This window comes from Coloeus monedula (assembly GCF_965178545.1).
Source record: "Coloeus monedula genome assembly, chromosome: 2".
Classification (NCBI taxonomy): domain Eukaryota; kingdom Metazoa; phylum Chordata; class Aves; order Passeriformes; family Corvidae; genus Coloeus; species Coloeus monedula.
In genome coordinates, this window is record NC_138782.1 from 110,365,785 (window position 1) to 110,388,702 (window position 22,918).

A 22,918-nucleotide genomic window follows, 5' to 3' on the forward strand; every position below is an offset into this window, starting at 1 on the left:
AGAACGGGAGAAAAAGCTCTCAGTGTGATCACCGAGGCACAAGGGACTGCCTGCTCTGTTGCCAAATCTGACCAAGAGCATTTTGTCTGGTTCCTGGCACTGGAACTCCTGCCAGTTCCTGCAGGAAGCTGCAGTGAGCTTCAACGGAAAGCACAGCTTAGGGCACAAAGGCACCCTGATCTCCAGCACAGGGCTTCAGAAGACACCTTTGCCAAATCTGTACCCCGTTGTACTGCAGAATCATCTTCTCTCCCATCACCTCCATCAGGGGAACAGGAAGCCCTGATTTAGAAGAGGAACCACCAACCCACCAGCTGTACAGTATCAGGCAGGCACTGACTCACTTCAGCAAGTTCTACCGCAAAGGCAGAGTACAAGAGGCCACCATCACATTCACAAAGGCTGCAAACAACAGCAGGGAAGAGGGACCACCACCCTCCAAGCAGGACAAAGCCACAGGACAGGGCTCCAGGGTAATAAAATGGCTTTTCTCACCCAGAAGAGGCTACAGCTTTTTGAGCAGGAGCACATGCACACACACCCCAGACAAATTTCAGGCAGTGCCTGTTGCTGCCAAAAACTGCTCACCCACATGGCCCGCCACCCACTTAGATAGTCTCAATAGCCAGCCCTTGGCAGGAGCTCTTCGCCCACTCGTGGTCAGACACACACACACTCCCTCGATGGAGAGGGATCCAGAGCAGAGCGGGCTGGAATCCGTATTTGAGCAGCACCCAACTGCCCAACAACTTCAGCTGTGGTTCTTAGACCACACAAAACCACAGTGATGTTTCATATCCCTCCCTCCTCCAGTCACGCTTAAGCAGACTGTGGCAGCATCTAAAGATGCCCTGGGTTTGGAGTGTCTCTGGGAGTCCAGATCCAGTGCAGTTCCTCAGAATGTGGAAACAGCGCAGCTGCCACCAGCACTGGGCACAGCCTGGGTACCCCCTCAGGGAGGGAGGGCACTGTCACAACAGGGGCAGAGAGGCTCTGAGACCACCGCAGTTCAAAGTGCTCTCACAGGTGGCACCTGAGTTAACAGGGAAACTACTGCTGATAGCAGGCCCCTACTGGAGCATTTCTAAATGTGTACAGAGGTACATACCAAAAATATAGTAATAACCCCACAAACTATAAGCTGCAACAATTTGAATCCCTTTTTCCAGAATTTAACAACACGTACCTTTTCTCTTCCAAAGCAGAAAGATGTTTTATTTCTTCAGACATACTAATTGCTAAATTATCTTTTACCTCTTTACACCTCTTGCTACAAAAGAGGAAGAGTAGAAAGTTGGGGGTAGTTTTTTGGTTTGGGATTTTTTGTTGATTTTAGAAGAACATCACTGAAGTTATGGCATATCTCTCATGACTGTGGACACTTTCCAATGTAAATAATGTTGTAGTCCTACTGGGTGTCTGTGCTGCTCTTAATGCCTGAGCTGACCAGACATCAGATTTCCCCGAGGGCTCAAAGCCTCCAGTACAATTCCCTTTTCCCAGCTCATGTGTAAGTACCAATCAGACAAGTGGAAGACAATCAAGTACTTGAACTGTGAAGGCTTTAAACACAGGCTTGTGTGTTAGAGAGAATCCATGTTCTCCACCCACTCAAGGTCTTCTGCTGAAGAATGGATCAGCCACTAAATGTGTAAACTAAGGATGTTGGACTATCTGCAGCACAATGAAGCACTTCAACAAAAAAGCCACCAAACAGACTGTGGCGGTTTGATGCTGCTAAACCACCACACAGACCAACCAACACTACTGATAAACATTTTGTAAAAGATTTATTTAAGTATCATTTATCACAAAGAGGAAAATACATAGAAGATTAGAAGCATGCAACCATCTTCCACATTTCTATTTATTTTTCTTGCATTCCCAGCTTGTTGTAATAGAACTCCTGTGCCACCCTCACCTGTTCCTCAAAAATACTATGTTTCAAGACATAGGATAACCAAAAAAACCACAATAAAAGGTAAGATAACATATGAGAAAAGTGCAAAGTAAAAAAGTCACGTATATACCACATTCAAACCCTTCCCCTTCCAAAAAATGGATAAAGGCAAACTGTCATTTTGCTGCACAATCAGATTGTCTTTATGAACTACTTACAAAAATTAATATAAATTAAGGGCACAATCCTGCAGACACAATTGTAGCTAACTTCAATCACAGTGGCTCAATTGGTTTTCTGAAAAGCCACAAGTTAGTCACATGCTTAAGTTCTTGCAGGTGTAAGGCCCTAAGGCAATAAAATGTTTAAGAGCATTAGGGAGAACAAAAATTAAAGCAAACAAAATCACTCTCAGATGTGTTTTGCTTAGTAAGTTTATATCAAATATATTTTAAACAGAACAGTTTGCTCCTAAAGCCCTGGATATTTCTATTACTTAAGCAGTTTTGCAAGATTAAAAGACAAAACCCCCAGGAAGCTGGTACAGATGTTAATGAACATAAAAATTGCTTCAGGCAGGTATGTAGGGAGGTGGAGGTTCCTTCTCAGGCATCTTCACTGCCATTTCATACGTTGGCAGAACATACTAAGGAGAAGACATTTTGAAGTGATTAATGCAGTAGACTTCAAATGAAGAAGAAAAAAAAAAAGCAGAACAAAAGCACACATGCCCCATCAGCAACTTAATCCTCTGTTGCAGGCAGTTATTTTAAGAACTTACTGCTTTCCTAGTAAGCAAATGAGGAAGTGAAAGAAGGTGCAGGAGCAGTTTACTGCTCTGCTGAGCCTAACTCTGGGTCATTCATTCCATACCCCACTGCTTCTTGACTTTGCACAGCAGGGAAGGTTTGGACTGGTACAATCAAAGCTTCCCTCTACTACAAGAAAACATTCAAAGACTTCTCTCTAAAGACCCTCCTTTTAGGTACTGACAGAATTTAGCTAAGAAATAACCCACCACAAAATTAGCTGCTTTAAATTTTTTTTATCTTTCCAGTCTTTGTTTAGAAAGCTGGACTAGGCTTGGAAACATACATGGTTGTGGTGATTTTCTACTTCAAAATTAATGATACTGGTTCCTTTTATCTCAAAGAGGTTTTACCTGTGGAGGAGCTTCAAAAGCAGGATACACAGCAATCTCTGGCAAATTTCTGTTGCTGATGTATTTATAGCAGTTCCATACACAGTTAATTAAGTATGCCTGAAAGAAGAGATATTTCTTTTAAACACCTCATATGCATTGGCAGATTCAGAAATTAGATGCTGGATTACATTCCTATGATAAAAAGGAGCATAAATCAACTTAGGCAATACATATCTGAGGAATGGTTGCTATTTCACAGACCTGGCCACATACCTATGTTGCTCTCCATTTAGCTTTGCTGTCACAGTGACTCAGAGAGGATGCACTGCACAGGTTTTAGCAAAAGAATTCACAGATCCATTCAATTAATCTCTGTCTGCCTCAGCAGTGCTAATCAAATTAATCCCCAACTGGCTTATGCTTCTGTGGATCTCAGTCCAAAGCTGCCAGGAGGAGGAGGAAAGGCCAGCAGTACAATCCCACTCATCCCCCAGTTAGCACTATTTCTCCAGCTAACTGCCAGTGTGAAGGAGAGGGCTCAAACACACAACTGAGGCAGCAGGGAGATGGTAGAGCCAAGAACCTTGAACTTCGAGTCAACACTGACTGCTGCAGAAAGAAACAGTATCATGGTATGATGAGGATTAGGGTTTTTTTTATTATTAATTAGTGTAACATTAATCTCTCACTGGCAAGTTAGCACTCTGTTGTACAAAAGGTACCAAATTTCCCAATCAACACACAAGTGTTATCTACTGTATTAGGCTTCCACTCCCCTCAGTTAAACATTCCTCTTGTGATAAAGTATAGAAGATTAGTAAAATTATTTTTCATCATTGCATTTTTTCTTAGCAATAAAGGAATAGTATAATAACCAATGTATATTATCAATTCATTTCTCTAATATGCTTTGTCTACACAAGAGTTTTTATAATTCAAATGAATGCTTCTGTATTTTGATCTTCAGAAAGAAAATAACTGGTAATACCCTTTAGTAGGGAGGAAGATGCAGCTCTGAATTAACCTATGCATTTCCACATTCTATCATCTTCCTTCCAAAGCTTGCATTCTGGTTTGTTAGGCACAGTGAGAGTTTTTAAACATTTTGTTTAGAAACTTGTATGCATTAACTCAATATTCTTTCACTACAAGCTTAATTACAAATATTAAAATTATCTCCACATAGACAAAAAGATGGTATGAAGCCTTTTTGCATTCCTCCTTCCTACTCAGGAAGGGCAGAGCTGCATAAGCACACCTCACTGCAAACACACAAATTAGCTGAAGTCACCAGTACACAACATATTAGACTTAAGTCATACTGGAACTGAACATCCTAACAATTGTGCTCAAAGAAGTTCTTACCTCAGCATTAAGAAGGCAGCTGGGTTCTCAACTCAGCCTTGAGAATTAACTCAGATTGACAGCATCTTAATATTTTTTAGTTCTTCCAACAGACACATGATTAAGTTTTAACTTACCTTTAAAATGATAAATAAAACAAAGAACACCAGAACAATAAACAAGAGACAGCTGGAGTCCAAAGAAAGGAGATCTTCTTTGTAAGGGAAATCCGGCTAGTGAAAAAAAAAATGGGGGAAGGGAGAGAAAGGGAGGAGATAAGAATGAACACTGCACAGTCAAATAGGATAGAAAAACATCCAAACTCCACACCAAATAAAAAAACCCTTGCACAAACTACTCCCCTGAAACAAAAAGTTCCATTTCTAGCAAGTTTCCTCTTTATCTTCCCACAAAGCACAGCATTTATCCTGCCTCTGTCCTGCAAGAGCAGATCACTACAGTACAGTCTGTGTCCCTAGTCATTTCATCAGTCCCATGCCAATACAGATAGCCACAAGATTCCTTTTCACAGCTGCAGCACAGTATTTGTGCTTATGGTCCTCCACAACTCTTTAATGACTTACTGTTAATTACATCCTGTCAGTCCAACCTGTAACATACAGATGTATAGCATAAGAAGTCATCGTCAAACTTGGAAGAGCCAAAATAGAGCTTCTGCAAAGCTCAGTCTCTCTTCTTTCCCTGACAACAGTAACAAAGCCTCTCTCCAACACCAATCTAACATTTAATCTGTTTTAAAAAAGGACTTTTTTTTAAACATCTACTTGAACAGATCAAAACACCAGCCAAACAGAGCTTGTGGTCCCTGCTGACAGTGTATTCTATCCATTGACTCTTCTTGCAGTTAAAACATAGGCAGTGTTAGTGAGAACTCCACTGCAGTTTTGTTAGAAAGTGTTGTTGCAACTTGAGAAGAGACACACAGAATGTAAAAGGGAAACCTTGGAATCTCAGATTCCATGTGTAATGCTGTTGGAATCCTTACCTACACTTCTCTTCCCCTTCCCTACCAAATAAGGGTCAACACATCTTTAATCTGCAGCAGCAAATTTGCCACTGAGCCCCATTGCTTAAAGGGTTACAAACAGTTTCAAGTTCAATTGTAGCCAACACAATCTAAACCAGTAGTTCCCATCACAATTCTTTCCTTATTCTCCCTGGCTTTCTTTTTAGGGAGTAATGACACCTTTGACTCTTCCACCTCTGATAAGCTACCATTCCCATAACCACCTACGGCTGCTGCAGGCTGAATTCCTTTTTCTTATGTACAGGAAGGGAACTGTAGCTCAGCCACTGATCCAATTAAAACAAACTTTAATTTCAAATGTAAAATATCAACTTGAGCTGAATACTTACCAACTGATCCAGGTAATCCTTGATTCTGGGCAAGTAGGTTAGAGAGCTGATGGCAACCAGACAACTGAGCACAAAGTCAAAGAGTTGGTAACAGAAAAATGGGATCAGCCAGCCTACACGATGCTTAGAAGAAATAGAAAAAAGGAGGCACTTGTAAATTATTTAGTTAAAAAAAAATCAAGTAGCAAATTTAAAGCCATGGATTATAAATATACTTACAGCAATGGCACCATACACCATCATTGCACTGATTGTGAACATGAGGAGGGAGATAGCAAACAGAACGCAGGCATTTTCTGCATTAAAAGGAAAACAGTAAGAATCAGTCATTTCCTATAGTTGTCACACTGCAGCTGACAGGTACCCAAGCTTTGTCCATTACTATGATCTGTTCTCAACTGGTTCATCTGTGCCAACTACCAGCAGCAGAATAGAGTACCTCAGATCCTTCCTAACAAAAAAAGATCTGGTTCAAGAAAACCTGCAACTATCTGGAAAAATCCCTCTGCCTTAATCAAAAGCCTGACTAAAGCCCAGAAACACCAATTAGAAGCTTGACATAGTTTGACAGTAATGCACCATAATGATGCTGATTTGCAATATGTGTCAGTGCTAAAAGTATGTGAGTAATTAACTCTACAACTGGACAGAATATTAAGTGAAGCTAACACAGTATCAACCTTTACACTTGAAAATGGTTTGGTTATGTAATTTGGTCATTGGCATTGGGAGCAGTACTGCTCCTTCAGTTAACACTAAGGGAAACAGGAAATCACTGTGTGGAAGGTATCCCATTATTTACAAGAAAAGGCAGCTGAACAAAAACCAATTTGTAGCAAAATCCAGGACACTCATGGAAACTGCATGATAAACATTCTCCTTGTGCATCACAGTTACTGATGACAGAAGCACAGCTGCTTTCCACAAGTAAGATTATACTTGTTCTTTTTTAAACACAAAGAAACCAGCTTGAGAGTCTATAGATGTGGTAAATTAATGTTTTTGAGCAATATTGAAGCCAAAATTTTGTGGTTCCCCTGCTTGAAAAAGAGATGATCTGAGACTCCTTTTTACTCTGCAATTAATTTGAAAAGACACTGTGGAAGCACTTACATACCCAATTCAGTACAAGGTAATAATATCTACATACACAGATGGCATCAAGAAAGAGCCCCCCTGTGTCTGAAATGCACTGTGTTGATCAGACCTAAGTCTCAGCAATCACCCATAATTGTGGTTGTCTTCTGAGGATTTATTACTCACAATATCCACAAGCACAATAATATCTGTAATATTCTTTCATGCACACAAAACCCTCTAGCCCAGATCCCAACACAAGGAATAAATTTTTAAGTCAAAAGCTTGTAACAGAGGTTTCACACTAAAGAGTGAAGAAAGCACCTTCAGCAGCATGTTTCACTCATATAAACTTAAGGCTACCAAGTACAGCAACAGTTGTTACAGATCATATGACATTTTACAGACATCTGCTGTGATTTTACTTAATATCTTAGCCTTACGAAGAATTTGATCCTTGCTCCCACTCTTATTTCATTACTAATAACTGAGTTACAGTCACAGGTCAGAATTGACAGATTCTCAATTCATTAAAAATTAACACAAAATGTTCAAAACCCAGGTTTGGGCTGTACTATTTATCTTTGCTGAATCTGACCCTCCCCAAATTTTCATGTAATACAACAGACTGAGGCAGATTAGAACTGCCACACAACACATTTCTGCACATTTGAAACCAAGAGAAGCAAAGCATATGCACAAGTTTACAGATACAATAGTTAAAAAGCTTGACACCTATTACACTTGTACACATCATACACTCAATAACAGGGTGAAAAGTAGGCTTAATTCTGCTCATGATGCTTTCTATTTCATTTATTCTGCAGGTGAAACTTAGAGAAACACTTTGGTTTCACTCAAGTACTTGGCATCCCAATTCTTCCACTTTTCTTAGAAAGATATCATGGTGTTCTTAGTAAATTCATACACAATAGTGCTAAGCTCTTTCCTGATCTATGAAGATCACTAAAAATTCTGAAAAAGTCTTTAAACTTGTTTTCTGCTGCTTGTTTTACTGAGACAGCAAAGATGGCTAATTTTTATGGAGAAAGTGAACCAGATGTCCCACACATACTTCAACACTTGAAGCATTAGAAGGCCAAGAAATCTCATCGCTTAAGATGCTTCAGTGTAATATGAAGTCAAAATAATACTCCATAAAGTCTTTTTTTATTATTGTAAAAGAATTCGGTCCTAGTATAATTAAAGGGAAATTCAGAAAACAAGATAAGCATATTTAAAAGGTGTATGCATATATTACACCCTATTGTAAGGCAAATCCATGACATTGCATGCTTGATATTCCAATCCGCCAGAGAAGTTCTAGACCTACCAGCCATTCTCTCGGAAGCATAGTAATTTCCAATGACTTCATACTGAATATCGACAGTTGGCACCATATTTGGATGAGTCACTTCTACTGTCAACAAGATGCCCATCAGCAAGTTCACCACCTGAGAGAGATCACAGTTACCTCAAGGTTAATTACACTGCAACAGCTAAGATCTTTTTAATGACCACTAATAATCCTTTATTTCAGTTAAAAATAAACTCTTCCCTTTGCCTGCATGTGGAAGGAAAAAAAAAAAGAGCCCAACTTACAGTTAAATTTCAAGCTGATTTAGTTAAACCACTACCAAAACAACCCAAAGAGCATGGAGCACTTACTAGATTCAGTGAATCACAACTAAGTAACTTTGCAAATTGAGGGGATGGTAAGGTTCCTAGGGATTCAAATTACACAGTTAAGCTGATGCTGCTTGTAGAATGTACAGATTTGTGAACTGGAAAACTGAAAACAGTTTAAAAAGGTCAGGAAGGTAAAGGTATAGAATGAGGAACATTTGGAAAGGATTTCTGCTTTCTACAACAAGTTGAGTTAATTTAACACACAAAAAGTACTGTGTTTCTGCCATGTTACAGCTTTGAGAAGATAGAACATCTCCCTCTACTTCCCAGATAATTTATTAAAACCCCATCAGTCCTTATCAGAAAGGTCTACACAAGCACAGGGCAAGCTAAAAAGTTTCACACGAAGATCAACCCCCATAATGTGTACGCATTCAGCAAAGGCTGGGCGCTCACCAGTCCTTCTCCTCCCTCACGCTGCTACTTAAGATTCCTTCTGTGGCCACATTTTGGTACACACCAGAAATGTCTTCAGTAAAAGCTCAAAGAATCGTAAGTAGCTTAAGCTTCTGTAAAATTGCCTTGACAGCATTTATATTGTATTCAAGATTTACAGGGACATAGTTTCTGTTACTAGTATCTGGACACAGACACATATGCCAAAGGTTGCATAACACAAAAAAAAGTCATGATGGTATTTTCAAGCTGCAGACATTTTCCAATCAGTGTTCAGTACTGCCACTACCACCAGCAGGATCCCTTCCAATTAGCCTCAAAAGAAAAAAAAACTGGTTTGCAGTTTCTCACAACTTAAGAATATTTGCCAGGTATTTCTTCTTCTACTGGCCTGGTTCCAGAAGTCAATGATGTACAATTACTTAAGATTTCAGTAGTGGAAAAAAAAAACCCACATTTTTAACCTTTTGAAAACTTTGAGATGCACAGTTCCCGTAACTTTTTCCCCCCTGCTGTTTATATTGGTTTTTTCTTCTTTTTCTTTTTTTTCCCCAGGGGTTTAGAGACACATGGTGATAAACTTGTTTGCACATTCCGCTAAAAAGAGCCCTTCAGTGGAATCAAAGGTGGTCACTTTGTATAAATGCAATAATCTCATCATGTATTACACAAACTTGATAGAATTTCCAGCTGCTTTCAGCCACTTGTATTTTTATAAGGCATTTTATGCCTTGGAATATAAAACATAGTAGCCAAAACAGCTGGCAGTAAAGAACTCTGTTCAACCACCAATATCTTTAGCCCCAAAATGCACATATTTTCACTCTCACAGGACACATTTCCTACAGGGCAAACTGTCAAGTTGCTCACCTGCCTCTTGTCTTTAAATCTTATTTTCCTTCACCATTGGTCTCGTATAGAAAACGATCATCTCCCACCCAATTCATCCTTCTGTACTCTGGCCTTCTGTTCACAATGCATCTTCAACCCTTCTATTTCATCCCCTCTGTGAGTGAACTGGGAGTACTGGAAAACACCTTTCTGCACTGTACTTGTTTCAAAAAGCCCATGTCAAGGTTCAGGTCTCTGGCAGTTGAAACAGTGATCTCTACTTCATAAAGCACAAACTTCAATTACAGCTAAATCATTTATTGTTTATACACAGTCATGAGTTTGACTGCCATGATAGGCTATCTGCCTCAAGATAAAGAACAAGCAGCACCTGAAATGCTATAGAAGTACTAAAGAACTTGAATGCCTCCAAATTTTGAGATTGTAATTCCCCATTAGTCACTTTTTTTAAATTTTCATCCTGTAGTCCTAATTCAGCATACCAAAGTCCTTAGTAATTTCACTAGTTACTGACTGCAGTTCCAAGTATTAAAGGTTTATTTTCTCAACCTGAAATGGTATGCAAGTAAAACAGAAAATAAAGAGTCATTCAAAATCCAATCTATTAGAATCAATGAGACCAAATAAAAATAGCAACAAACCAAAACAAATGTAAACATAACAAATAAACCCAAACTTCTGCCAATTAACACCTCAGGGTTTCCAGTACTCCATTACTGCTGTTTACAAATCCATCACAACACTGAGCAATTTATCACATTTAACATATGGAATTCAATAAAGAGGAACACAGCCAGAGCCTCTATTTTAACTACTTCCATTCTTTCCCAGAAGCTTGATAACAGCAATATCACAAGGCTCACTTCAAAATAATCAACATAACAGGAAGCAAGAATATAGTTCGGATCACAAAACATCGTTAGAGCTTTTAAGTACATACTCACTGCAGATCAAATGCATGTTCACAAACATCTACGTGGACAAGTCAGAAAAACCATAACTCATGTATGCCTCAGTGTAATATGAGGAGTAAACCCATCACCACCTCCTCCTTAAAAAAAAAAACAAACCCAAAAAACCCCCAAACCTGACAAGACAGCCATCAGTGGATACTGCAGCACTCTAAGGTTAACACCTCAGAAATCCCAGAGGCCTCATCCTGGTCTTTTTTGCTAGGAAATCAAAATTAGTAACAAAAAAATTTGCAAAATGCATGTTCAAATTCTTATTCAAAAAATTATTCCATTAAGATTAAAAGAACCTTAATTTAGTTTTGTAGTAGTTTAAGGAGTGTATTTTACATTTTTATATTTGGGATAACTAAGTTTAACAGTTTGGTGTAGCTTGTATCAAAATTCAAATAGCTGAAATTCCAAATTCTCAAGCAGAAAGTCAGCATTTATTACACACAGGTAACAGAACTATTAGCTCCCCACATGATTAGAATGCAAAAGACTGTGGAACTGTGAACAAGCATTAGCTTTTTAATTAGTGAGTTTTATGTGCACGGCATATACTTAACGCCTTATCATGTAAGTGCTTCATCTCTCTGGAGGCCTGAACATGGAAGTCTAGTTTTCCCCAAGCACTCTCAGTGGCTTGGGCAAACTCAAGAATGCCTACTTATAATTTGCTTATATCCTTTTATGAGGGGAAGGAGGGAAATTGCCTTGCACTACTAAACTCATTTTCCTATCACTTTTCCAGTATTTTTCCCCTAGACATGTTCCCAAAGGAAAAAAACAAAACAAAACAACCCCAAAACAACAACAACCAAACAAGACAGAGATTCTGGTTTGGTTTATCATTATATTGATTTAATAAAAACTGAAAAAGAGTAATTTTAAATAGGGGACTTCAGAGCCTCTAGCACTACCAGTATTAGACTGAGACCAGTTATACTGGCTCATTTCTGTCAATCTTGTTCAGTGAACAAATGAGTCCAGAGATCCCCCTCATGCTCCTGCTAACCAGCAGCAATTGCATCACTGACTTCAGTGCTGGAGTTTGCTGCCAGAACGCACCAGCCCCTCCCTCCAAAACAATGCTATTGGCTTTTAGACTGTTTGTTGAACTCTGATCCCATTTTTGCCAGTGCAGTGTTCATGCTTCCGGTTTCTGGAAAGCGCAGTGCCCAATATGAAAGTTTACAGGAAGAAACAAACTTCAAAGCAACACGACTGCAATTATGGAGAGAGGAACAGGAGGTTTCTTTTTCCTTCCTACACAGAACAGCAGTGGGTGTTGCAGAGCTAACCAAGCTTTGTCAGTCCTGGAACTCAAGTACAATTCTGCCATTAGTGTTCTTAACTTGTCTTTTGGGAAATACACTTTTATTCACTGATCACAAACATCAGCAGCACACAGACATAACCATGCTTAAGACACACTTTGATCACAGCATCAGCAGCAGACATTTTAGAAGACAGTCTCTCTGGACTCACAAAAGCATGCAACAAGGACAGTGATAAAACTCTTAGTGAGGAGAAAAGTTAATTACATGCATAATTTAAGAATATACAAATAAGCAAGGAATAGGAAAATGCCTAAAGAAATGGTTATATAACAAGTACTAAGTAGACAGAAGTCTTATCTTACTAAAACATCTGGAGTAGATTGCTATGGGACTCCATTTTAAGTTTGCTATCAAATTCCTTCAGGACTGCACTGTACGAGAACACCGTCTATGCAGTAAATAGCAAGATTTTCAGTAACACAAAGCTATTCTTGAACTAAACATTCTCCCCCCTACATCCTTCAAAAAAAAAAAAACCAAAACCAAAACACACAAAATACAAACAAAAAGCCCCATCAAACCCATAAAGCAGAAAACACCATCCTACACAGAAAGTTATTACTATTTGTCCCATCATAACTTACAAGAGAGATTATTTAATTGATTTAGCAATACTTCTCATAAGAACCTGAAAGACTAAGTTAGAGCTATACTTAAATTGTGCATTAACAACCTGACATATTCTGGGCCATTTTTTTTAAAAAGTTTGGCAGCAGACAAATAAATTAAACTTTCACTCTCCAAACTGCATTTTACCTTCAAAAAAAGTACAATTTACAGTTGAGTTCTGATTTAAAGCACTAGGCAAGACCACCTAAAGCTTTGTGTTATAACCTTATTTCAGCTCAAACAGCCAACAGTTACCAGACTTAAAAGTTCTCACCCTTTCCCAGGTGACAGCTGAGAACTGGATAAAAATATTCAATGCGCAGTTTAACAAAGCTTTCGATACACTTGATATACAGGGAGTTTTTAATAAAAAACCGCACCTATGAAGCCCTTTGCATGCCCCCTGCTACCTTGAACTCAACTCTACTTTTCCGTCTAGCAGACCGAGTCGCTGCGGTTACACGAGATCAAAGGCGCACTCTGACCCTGGAGCAGCAGCCTCACGGGTGCCCGGCGCAGCTTTCACCGTCCCCAGCACCCATTCAGAAAGAAGAAAGAGGTGCTGCATCCAGGCAACAAGAGGAAACATAAGCACAGCAAAGGAGGTAGAAGCTGGAAGTGCTACCAGGTCTGTGGCCACGGAAATATCTCCCAGTCCTCCGCCCCCAGCAAGTTCCTGGGTTTACAGACACTCCCGCGAACAGGAATCACAGTGCGGAAGGCAGCGAGGTGCTTTTGTTCCCTGTTCACTGTTAACGATTCGTGCTTTTACTTGAAGTACCAGGAGCATATTCTTGAACTCCATCCATGAGCAGCACAGCGTGGTCTGCAGGTTTCCAAAAGAAGTTCGATTCTCAATACTACAGTGGACCTTTTCCGTTTTAAATAAACTAATAATAAAACTTAATCAGTACCAAGACTTTTGCCCAATTTCTTTTTGAAAAAGAAATAACCTTCCCCTAAAGTTCTGTTACATTTCCAACTCCCTAGCTTGCCTTTTCCTCAGGTCCTCTGTCTCCAGCCACTTTGTTTGCCTGTACATTTTTTTGCCAATTGAGGGACCACGATGCATAAAAATAAAGGACCTCCCCATACTTGTTGAAAATAAACCATGAAGTCTTCAAACTCAAATCCCCATGCCTCCAAAGGCAGTTTCTGTGCATGGCTGTTTCATATCAACACAAAAATTCAGCATTCTTTGTTTCTTACAATCTGGAGAAGGGTGAAGGAGAATAAAGGCTTTGATTACAGCTTCAGGAGAAGAAAACAGCTATGATGCTACTTTTGTAAACTATCCACTCATTTTTACTGCCCACGAGGGTGAGGGGAAGGAAAGAGGAAATGACTTCGATAAAGGGGAGCTCAAGCCCCCTTTAAGGGAACCAAGGGAATTAGGGCTCCAGGCCTTTAACTTGTTGGTACTGTTCTCACATTTCCATTTCACCCTAGTTCAGAACTTTAATATTTTACCTTCACTACCACAGCTCTTTCTCGGACAGAAAGCACTCACCAGTCAGGAAAAAAGAGGTGTTTTGGGAGCCAAATTTGTTTCCATTGCTCTTCAACCACTGTGCTGAGTATGGAAGAACCAAGAACTTCCCCTGCCACAAAGCTCTTGCCCACTTGGAGACACTAATTTTCCTCTCAGAGGTTACATACCACTCACGGGTACCACACCTTATTCTCCTATAAAATACCCCAAATTCCAGTCTCCCCCAACTCTCCTCCCTTACCAAGGACAGGCTCAGTACTGTATAAAAGTCTTAACCCCTGCAAACCAAGAAAAGGAAGAGTAACACAACCCCTCTGAGACGCAGATTAAAACGCTCTAAACTTTCTCTTCACTTTTTTTCCAACCACAAGGAAGGCAGCCGAGGGACAACAGGGCTTGGTTAGCCGGAAGGAGACCCCAGAAAAGAAGAGGGACCCCAGTCCCGCCAGGTGACCCCAGGCAATCCCCTCGTGCAGCTTCCCCCGATCGCCTCAGGAAAGGAAACAACTCCCCGAGCGAAGGGGGCGGGACCCCGCGGCCCCCAGGAAAGCGAGCAACTCCCCGGGCGAGGGGAGCGGGACGCCCGCGGTCCCTCAGAGCGGCCGCTGCTCCGCCGCCCCACCGAACCCCCCGCGCACGCGCGCTGAACACGGCCCCCACCGCCGCCCCTCCAGCCGCTGCCCGCGGCCACCCCCGCCTCTCACCATGTACCAGGTGCCCAGGATGATCGTGCCGGTGCGCACATGGCAGCAGCCGCAGCAGCGGGTGCTGTAGAAGCGGTCACGACTCCGCTTGAACGTCATGGCGGCGACACACAACTCCAACCACCAGACCCGCCACCCACCCTCTCCAAGCGGCTCCCGATACCGAGGCCTGTAAAACCCCCGGCGCCCGCGTCACCGCCGCGCTGACCAATCAACCGCCGAGAGAGTGTCGCGGGGCGGGCCTGTGTTGCCGCGGTGACAGATGATTGACAGCACTGCAGACCAATCACAACAGCCCTGGGACTGACGCCCCGCGTTCACCTGCGGCGGCGAGGGCCGCACCTGAGGCCGAGGCGGGGGAGGTGTACCTGCCGCCATGTTGGACTTCGTCCGCCCCCACTGCCGGCCCTCAGGCGGTGCTGTTCGGCGGGTCTGGCGGGGACACGTCCTGCCCTCTTCGCCTGGCGTACGGGGAGCAGCACGCCGGGGATTTCAAAAGCTGGGACTTAGCAGCCGGGGAGGCAGCGAAACCCTATGGGGAAAGCTGCGTTGTCTAGAGACGTTCCGCTGTACTTGGCGCGGGTGAGGGGCGGCTCGAGTCCTGCGGCCAGTTCTGGGCCCCTCAGTTCAGGAGGGACATTGAGGTTCTGGAGACTGTCCAGAGAAGGGCAGCGGAGCTGGTGAGGCGTGTGGAGTAGAAGTCTGATGAGGAGCGACTGAAGGTGTTTTGCCTGGAGAAAAGAAGGCTCAGAGAGAATATTATCGCCCTTTACAACTTCCTGAAAGGAGGTTGTAGCCAGGTGGGGGTCGGCCTCTTCTCCCAGGCAGCTGGTGACAGCATGAGAGGACGTGGCCTCAAGCTGCATTAGGGGAGGTTTAGTCTGGGCATAAGGAGGAATTTCTTCCTGGAAAGGGTGATTAGACAGGGGAACAGGAGTCACTATCCCTGGAGGTATTTAATGAAAGACTGGACATGGCACTCACTGCCATGGTCTGGTTGACATGGTGTTAGGTTATGGTTTGGCTTCGATGATCTTAGAGGTCTTTTCCGACCTAATTGATTTTGTGATTATGGACAACCCTTAATTCTAAAATAGTAATGAATACGTAATGTCTCCTGATGTCCTGATTCCAGCTGGGGCAGGGTTAATTTTTGCAGGAACCAGGAGAGAGCGTGGCTAGGATGTGGAGGTTATTCTATCGCACCTCACATCATTGGTCATTGCCAGGAGCAGGGGGAAAAGGGGTTTCTTCCTATGGAGAAAACATGGAGGAGGGAGCCAACTAGTACCGTGTGTTGGAAGGGGAGCAGGTTTCCTATCTCATTGATTTTTCCAGTATATTGTTGTGCCTCCAATTCTCAACTCCAGCCCACAGCAGTGGGAAAGAGGAGGAGAAGGGGGAGTGAGAGAGAGCAGCAGCATGTGGTTTTGGAAAGTCTCAGTGGGGCTCCTGAACTGGGGAGTACCATTCCTAGACCACGACACGTGGGATACAGCCTGAAGAGGCCTGCTTTGAGGTGCTGCCAACATCGCCCAGCTTTCAGTGAAATTCACCCAGTGCTGCAGAAGGTTTAGTTCACATGAACTGTTTTGCTGTTCTTTTGAGTTAATTCCTTGGATTAAAGAATAATACTAAGATTTTGCTACATGCTAAGAGGATATGCCATCAGAGGGAAAACAGAAGAGGTGAAATTTAGTCCACAGAATTGCTTTACTTTGTTGGTGACTCCAAGCCCCACTCAAGCATCTGTTGCTGAGTGGGTAGTGCAAATGCTTCGTTAGTTCCACCAAAACCTGCGGGTGCTGCACTGGTTAATACGTTAATTAGAAATAATGTGTAAATCCGAGTCCTGTCTTCATATGTGTATGTGATAAGTTTCACCACCACTTAGACACACAGTCTCCTGTTCCCACATGGAGCAGGACCTGTAAACTTCCCCTGACCCAATGGTTTCTGGAGACCTGAGCTGTTGATGCAGAAATGCACACAGTTTATTTTAACCTTCTACTTGCAGCTGCAAGTATTTCCTTCCCAGCAGTGTACAATCTGAGACACTCACAGAACCATAAATATTTGCAATGCATATATACACCAAGATGTACGTCAGTATTAATACTGAGTTTTTTCACTTTGAACAATGAGAAGGTAATGAGGGTGACTGTGCTTGTCCGTATGATACGTTCCAGATTGCCCAATTAACACATTTAATTGTTTTAGCTGCTTAAGACTATTTTTTATGTGAGCTGTTGCTGAGTTGTTTGAAATTATTTACTTAAGGGCTTTAAAAGTGACCTTTTTATTTTAAATCCCCAGAGTTCCATAGTTGGTGTTTTTCTTCCTTAGGGCATATTTCATTTTTGGATAAACATGTTGTAAGTGCTGCTAAGATGGCTGTAATGATCCTATTATAAACTATTGTTTGTTTCTTTAGTGCTCCTAATGTTTTCAGCCCTGTGCACATTTGTCTAATTATCAACACTGATTCAATGTAGCAAGAAAGGACTAATTTTAATCAATATACATGCATCTATGTAAAAAATAGAAAAAAGAATGTGCATTTTGTTGTAATCAGTCATTTAAAAAATCGGTTTTTTCACAGATGGCACTTTGGGAAGTCTAAGCCAACTATTCCTGCTGCATGCATGCCTGAATTTATTACATTGTTCTGCGGAGCTGAGAGATTCTCCTTCCTGTTGGTCTGTCCCTGTGTGAAACAGGAATTCACAGGACTAGAATGAGTCAGAAATGAAAGCAGGAGCCCCTCCCTCAAAGTTTGGACATCTACTTGGAAACACTTAGATCTCGCTCGAAGCTCAAATGATTTGTGAGGGCAAGTGTTCCAACTAAGATCTTGCAGTTGGACACTTTGCCTTCACTAAGATCGAGCTCTCATGTCAGGCTCGGATATTCAGGGTTATTTTCATGAGATGAAAGAAATCTTAATTAAGTGTTCATATCTTTGTCAGCCAGACTCAGAATAAAAATTGATGCGATTCCCTTGAGCTTCACTGCTTGTTATACTCTGCAAACAACAAAGATAATGGAGAAGAATAATGTGAATCTCATTTAACATTACAAAGAAGCTTTCCACAGCAGTATAGGCTGATGTGGAACTATTGAATTTGCATAAAAAAACCTCTCCGATTTCTCCTCCCTTAAAAAAAAAAAAAAAAAAAAGGAAAAGAAAGATTTAAAGAGTAGTTTAAGAATGACTGGATTGTTTCTTGTACTCGAGGGAAGAGATAATAGGTTAATGATTTTAGTCCTACTCTCTGTGAAAAATTCCAGTTCTTCCATGCCACAAACAGCCCAGATGACCTCAGGCAAGACACTTCCTTCTCGCTGAGCCTTAATTCTCTCCTTTTTGCTAGTTCAAAGAGGATTTGTGAGGCTAAATGTATTAAAAACTCTGAGGGGCTCAGCTTACAGTCATAACAGGCAGAGCAAAATCTCAGAGAGACAGCAAGTACTAGTGAAAAAACTTCCTCACAAATAGCAAAAAGACTGTGGCATGCAGGACCAAAGCATCCACAACAGTAAGAGCAGGAAGCCCTACATAGGATTTGCAAGTCAGAAGCAGCTGCAAAAGAATGATTGGGCTTCCTTTACCAGCATGACATTTTAACTCCTTCTGTCTCAGCAGGTAGGGAGGGTTTGGTATCATGATGTTCCTCATTAGCCAAGCTAGTCAGGGCTTTCAAAACCCATGTCTAGACAGGAGATTTGCACTTCTGTCTTGAGAGGGCCTGGCAATGTTTTACCAAACACAAATTAGTTTTGGATAATCATATTTTAATAAGGTGACAGCAAAACAGCTAGGATCAGGTAAATGAGAGACCAGGCTTCAACTTCTTCAAAAATTTGAAGTCCAACACTTGCCAGATGTCAAAACAATGCAGCCCTGTTTTCTGCTAATTTTTGTAATACCACAGTTTTTTCCTTTTGTGCCATTCTTCAGTCTGTCCTTGACTAGAAGATGGTGGTTTAATGCTGTAACCACACACTGAGCTATTGCCAGGATGGCAGTATTTTGAAGAGTAAGGTGTTCTGCTTCAGCATTTGCTGTGTTATTTGAAGGGAAGCCTACAGACCCTGAACTGACAATCACATGTAACCTCGGGCAGAGTTCATATCACTTTAAAACGAAAGTATTGTCCTGATTGGGGTTGAGAAACTTAAGGCACAGCGAGATGAACTGATCTGACCAACACCACTAAAGGTCAAAGTCCTAGGAACATCAAGGAAGTCTCTTGTCCATTGGCTTCTTTGCCAGGCAATAAAAGCTGCAGTGCAGGACATGTGGGAGCTGCTCCATCCCAAATAGAAGGCACTTGACTATGAGGGCAGGAACAAGCTACTACTATTTTTTTCCCTATAACTTAATGCATGTGCTTGCTACTCTGCATTCTAAAATTAAAAAAAAAAAAGAGAGAAAAGGTTAGTTAGCTTCTCAGACACAGTTATTTTCCATGCTGAACAACCATTTTTACGTTAAAAAAAAATGGAAATTTTTCAACATCTTTACATAGAAACTGCAATATATAACATTGTATCCCCTTAACAGAATTTAGAAAAATCCATAGAACTGGTGCAGAACGTGTGAAAAATACCCAGGCTAAAAGCATGGATAGACTTTTTGCTTCCTTAAAAAAGATAAGAATGTGCTGGAGTAAAAGCAAAGCATTAACATATCAATGAAGGGAAAAAAAACCTCATGTAAATTAGTCAGGGGGAAACTTTCCTGTTGGTGACTCATACAGCAAAATCATAAATATACTGAAGTCAGCATTAACAAATTTTACCATCCTTTTTTTCCAAGATGAATTTTGCAGGAAAACAATCTAATTTGGAGTATCAGTGGTTTCTTGTAAAAGGGGTAAGAAAGTAATAAGAATGTATCACAATGACTTTTGTGGTTATTGAATTTTACTCGTTTACTGAATTAATCGACTTCACTTTGGGATTCCTAATGTAATGTTCCAAGCTTCTGTACTATTTGTTCTAGTTGGTTGCTGTTAACAATATGAATTATCTTTTACCAGTATGACTCAGTTTAACTCAGTTCCAAACCTTTTAGACTCCTAACAGATGGATCAGAAAGTCAGGGTTAGAAAATAAGCTAAAATATGACAGCATGGTTTAAAATTTCTCTAAGCCCAGGACTGTGTTTCTGGGTTACTCGCTGTACACTCAGATTTTCTAAATCTCAACACTGAATAAATCTTGTCTTCATTTAGAGAGTCAAAATCTGCTAAACTAAAAGAGCTGTGGTTCGTTTATAGCAGCCTCCACACAGCTGAGGAGCTATGAAAATGTCTAAAAATAACATGATCTAAAATGGAACTTGCAACTCCAGATATCTCAGTGCTTTCACATGAACAACAGTGAGCACTGGAAATGGAAAATGTCCTGTACTCAGTGGCAGGCTCCCCCTTCCAGCCCTCAGCCTGAACTTGCCCTCTCCATGAATCTTGGCAGGGTGAAGAGGAGGAGCCTGAGGACATGAACGCTACCTCCTCAGGGAAGTTCTGGTGGTTGTTATTTCTTTACACATTGGCTACTTGACTGCGTTTGCAGTTCGGGATGCCAGCAGATTTCCAGGAGGAACACTGGCAGGCAGCTGTTGCTGCCAGAAGAGCTCGATAAAACCATTTATCATGTGTCCCTGTAACGTGCACTGCACAGAACCACCACCCAAGGTAAATTGTGCATGCAAAGAGAAATCAAAGTTTGATAGAAAATAAAGTTTACCAAATTTGTAATATTCTCATGATGGGATGACACAAGGGTGAATTACTCCTACAGTGGCCTTTTCCCCAGAAGACACAGGGAGTTGTTTCTGAGATCAGTGCATTGCAGTGTCTGTTCAGTCAGTGTGGGGGGACCTTTCCTTTGCAGGAACATCTGCAGGGCTGAATGTCAGGGATGGCACATACTGGAAAGTTCATTTTGCCTTGAAAAGATCCCTGGGTCTGGTCCAGTACAATCAAAGAAGGACAAGGTTTCCTATATTTGATTTTTGTGGCCCATGACTTGAAAACCCTCTCTCCTCACAACATTCAGCTACCCTTAGAAAATACTCAATGCTACAGAGGAGGCCCATGTTGTAAACATAGTAAAGAAATTATTTCCTGCCAGGCAATAAGCATTGCTACCTGCTAGTCAGCTTGTGCACATGCTGGCTGTGCCACCGATCTGCAGACTGGGTGGGACCTTGATAATTATAGACAATTACAATGATCAGTTATGGATAATTATGGAACAGCAGGCCAAACTCCTCTCTGCGGTTTCCCCTCTTAACCTTGGCGGTGTTACACCATGGTTTGAGTGTGAAGCAAAGCTTCAGCCTCTGCCTCTGCAGCCTGCTGTCTGCAAGTAAACACAACTTTGTAGGTCAGGAGTTCATCAGTTACATAATCAGCCACATCTTAATGCCTGTGATACTATGGACTCATCACGTATGGATATGGCTTTATTATAAGGGATATAGCCAATCTTCCACCTTCAAGAGGCTGCCCACAAGAAAGAGCATCATTGCAAAAATAGAGCAGACTGAGTTTAAGAGAAAGTGGAAACTTAAAGCCGTGTATTTCATCATTTACAGCTGCTGCTGTAACAATTAACTGCCTGCGCCTAACCAGATCATAGATGTTTGCCAGCCACACTTCATCCCACCTCCCACACTGTGGCTGCACCAGAGGATTGATTTCCAGCCAGTGGGCCATTTGCAGGCACGGGGAGAGCTTTTGGCTGTTCCTAAGGCAAGTGTCTCTCAAGCAGCTAATAAACTGCTTAGGGAAAAGGCAGGGGGTGCCAGCTGGACCTGGCCCACAAACTGGCAATTAGACTACACTGTGTTATTGAATGACCAGAGAGAATGACTCTCAATTTACTCTTCTAAGGGATAACTATAGCTCAAGCAGTGCTTCAGTGTGTTGGGGGGATGTTGAATCTTCTGTCTGAGGATTTACAATACTCTCCAGCTAGCAAAGATCAGAGACTGGGAGAATGCGCACATCTAGCACATTAATTTAACTCTGCCAGAGCCAGGAGCACCAGAGCAGGCTGATGATCTGCACAGCCTCTGTCTTAGAAGCACAGAAACCAGGGAATAACCTGAACATGTGGTGATGAAGGGGATTTTCTTAAAGAACTCAAAGGTCTGATTTTCAGGGAATCTGCAGAGACCGTTCATTAAGCTGTGTGATGGCTTTTCAGCCTCTGACAACTAGGAAGTGCAAGAATGGAATTTGACAGCAGTTGCTGAGAGCTTTGTTTTGGTTTGGTAGTTTTTGTAAACTCAGTTTTCTGATTGAAGAACACTTTTGCATCCCTGGGAGCCTGTGCAGCAGCACTGCTGGGGGATGTGGTAAAGGAAGGATCCAGGCAGTGCAATAGCCATATCAAACAAGCAGCACCCAACATACTGTTTCCTAACTGCTGACAAAACAGATGAATCACACAAGCATGCTGTACATTGCCACCCAATTTGCCCTGAAAGGTGCTTTTCAATTATTTAGGAAAGCCTACGATCAAGAATATTTAGTTGTAGTAGTGTGGAGGTTTTTTGCCTACATTAGAGCGTGGTTTTAAATAATGTGCTGCTGTCAACTACTGAGCCCATCTGTATTACTGTGATGACTTCCCAGAGATGAAACAGTGGAACCAGAAGAAAAATGCAGGTCTCAGACAGCACTGAAGTCACCAAGAGGGGTACTTAAGAATTTGACAGAAAAACAGTAATATCATTTGCTGCTGCTTGTCATCAGCACCTCAGTCAGCTTGTCAGTGTTGTAAGTCTGGATTGTTCTTTCATCCCAACAACAAAAGAATGTCTCGAGGATTTCCTGAACATAGAAGAGTTCAGATGAAGGGAATATCTTAAAAAAATTTATAGTACCTCAAAAAAGCTTGAAAATGGAATAGTTCTAGCCAAAACCACATGCTCTTACACACATACAAATTAAATAAAACAGCTCATGAATGTTGGGCTTTGGACAAAAGTTTTAATTTTTTATTATAAAAACAGTGACAT

At 41.5% G+C, this 22,918-nt stretch overlaps 1 protein-coding gene across 1 annotated transcript; it reads right to left on the reverse strand.

Moving 5' to 3' along the window:
• Positions 1-1,773: 1,773 nt before the first annotated feature.
• Positions 1,774-15,049, reverse strand: LAPTM4A (lysosomal protein transmembrane 4 alpha). Its single transcript, XM_082302554.1, has 7 exons — positions 14,881-15,049; positions 8,176-8,296; positions 5,985-6,061; positions 5,766-5,888; positions 4,526-4,621; positions 3,063-3,161; positions 1,774-2,546 (listed from the first exon to the last, which is right to left on the reverse strand). Exons 1-7 carry the CDS (start codon positions 14,977-14,979, stop codon positions 2,472-2,474), a joined length of 690 nt encoding a protein of 229 aa, XP_082158680.1. The 5' UTR covers positions 14,980-15,049; the 3' UTR covers positions 1,774-2,471.
• Between the last annotated feature and the right edge of the window lie 7,869 nt (positions 15,050-22,918).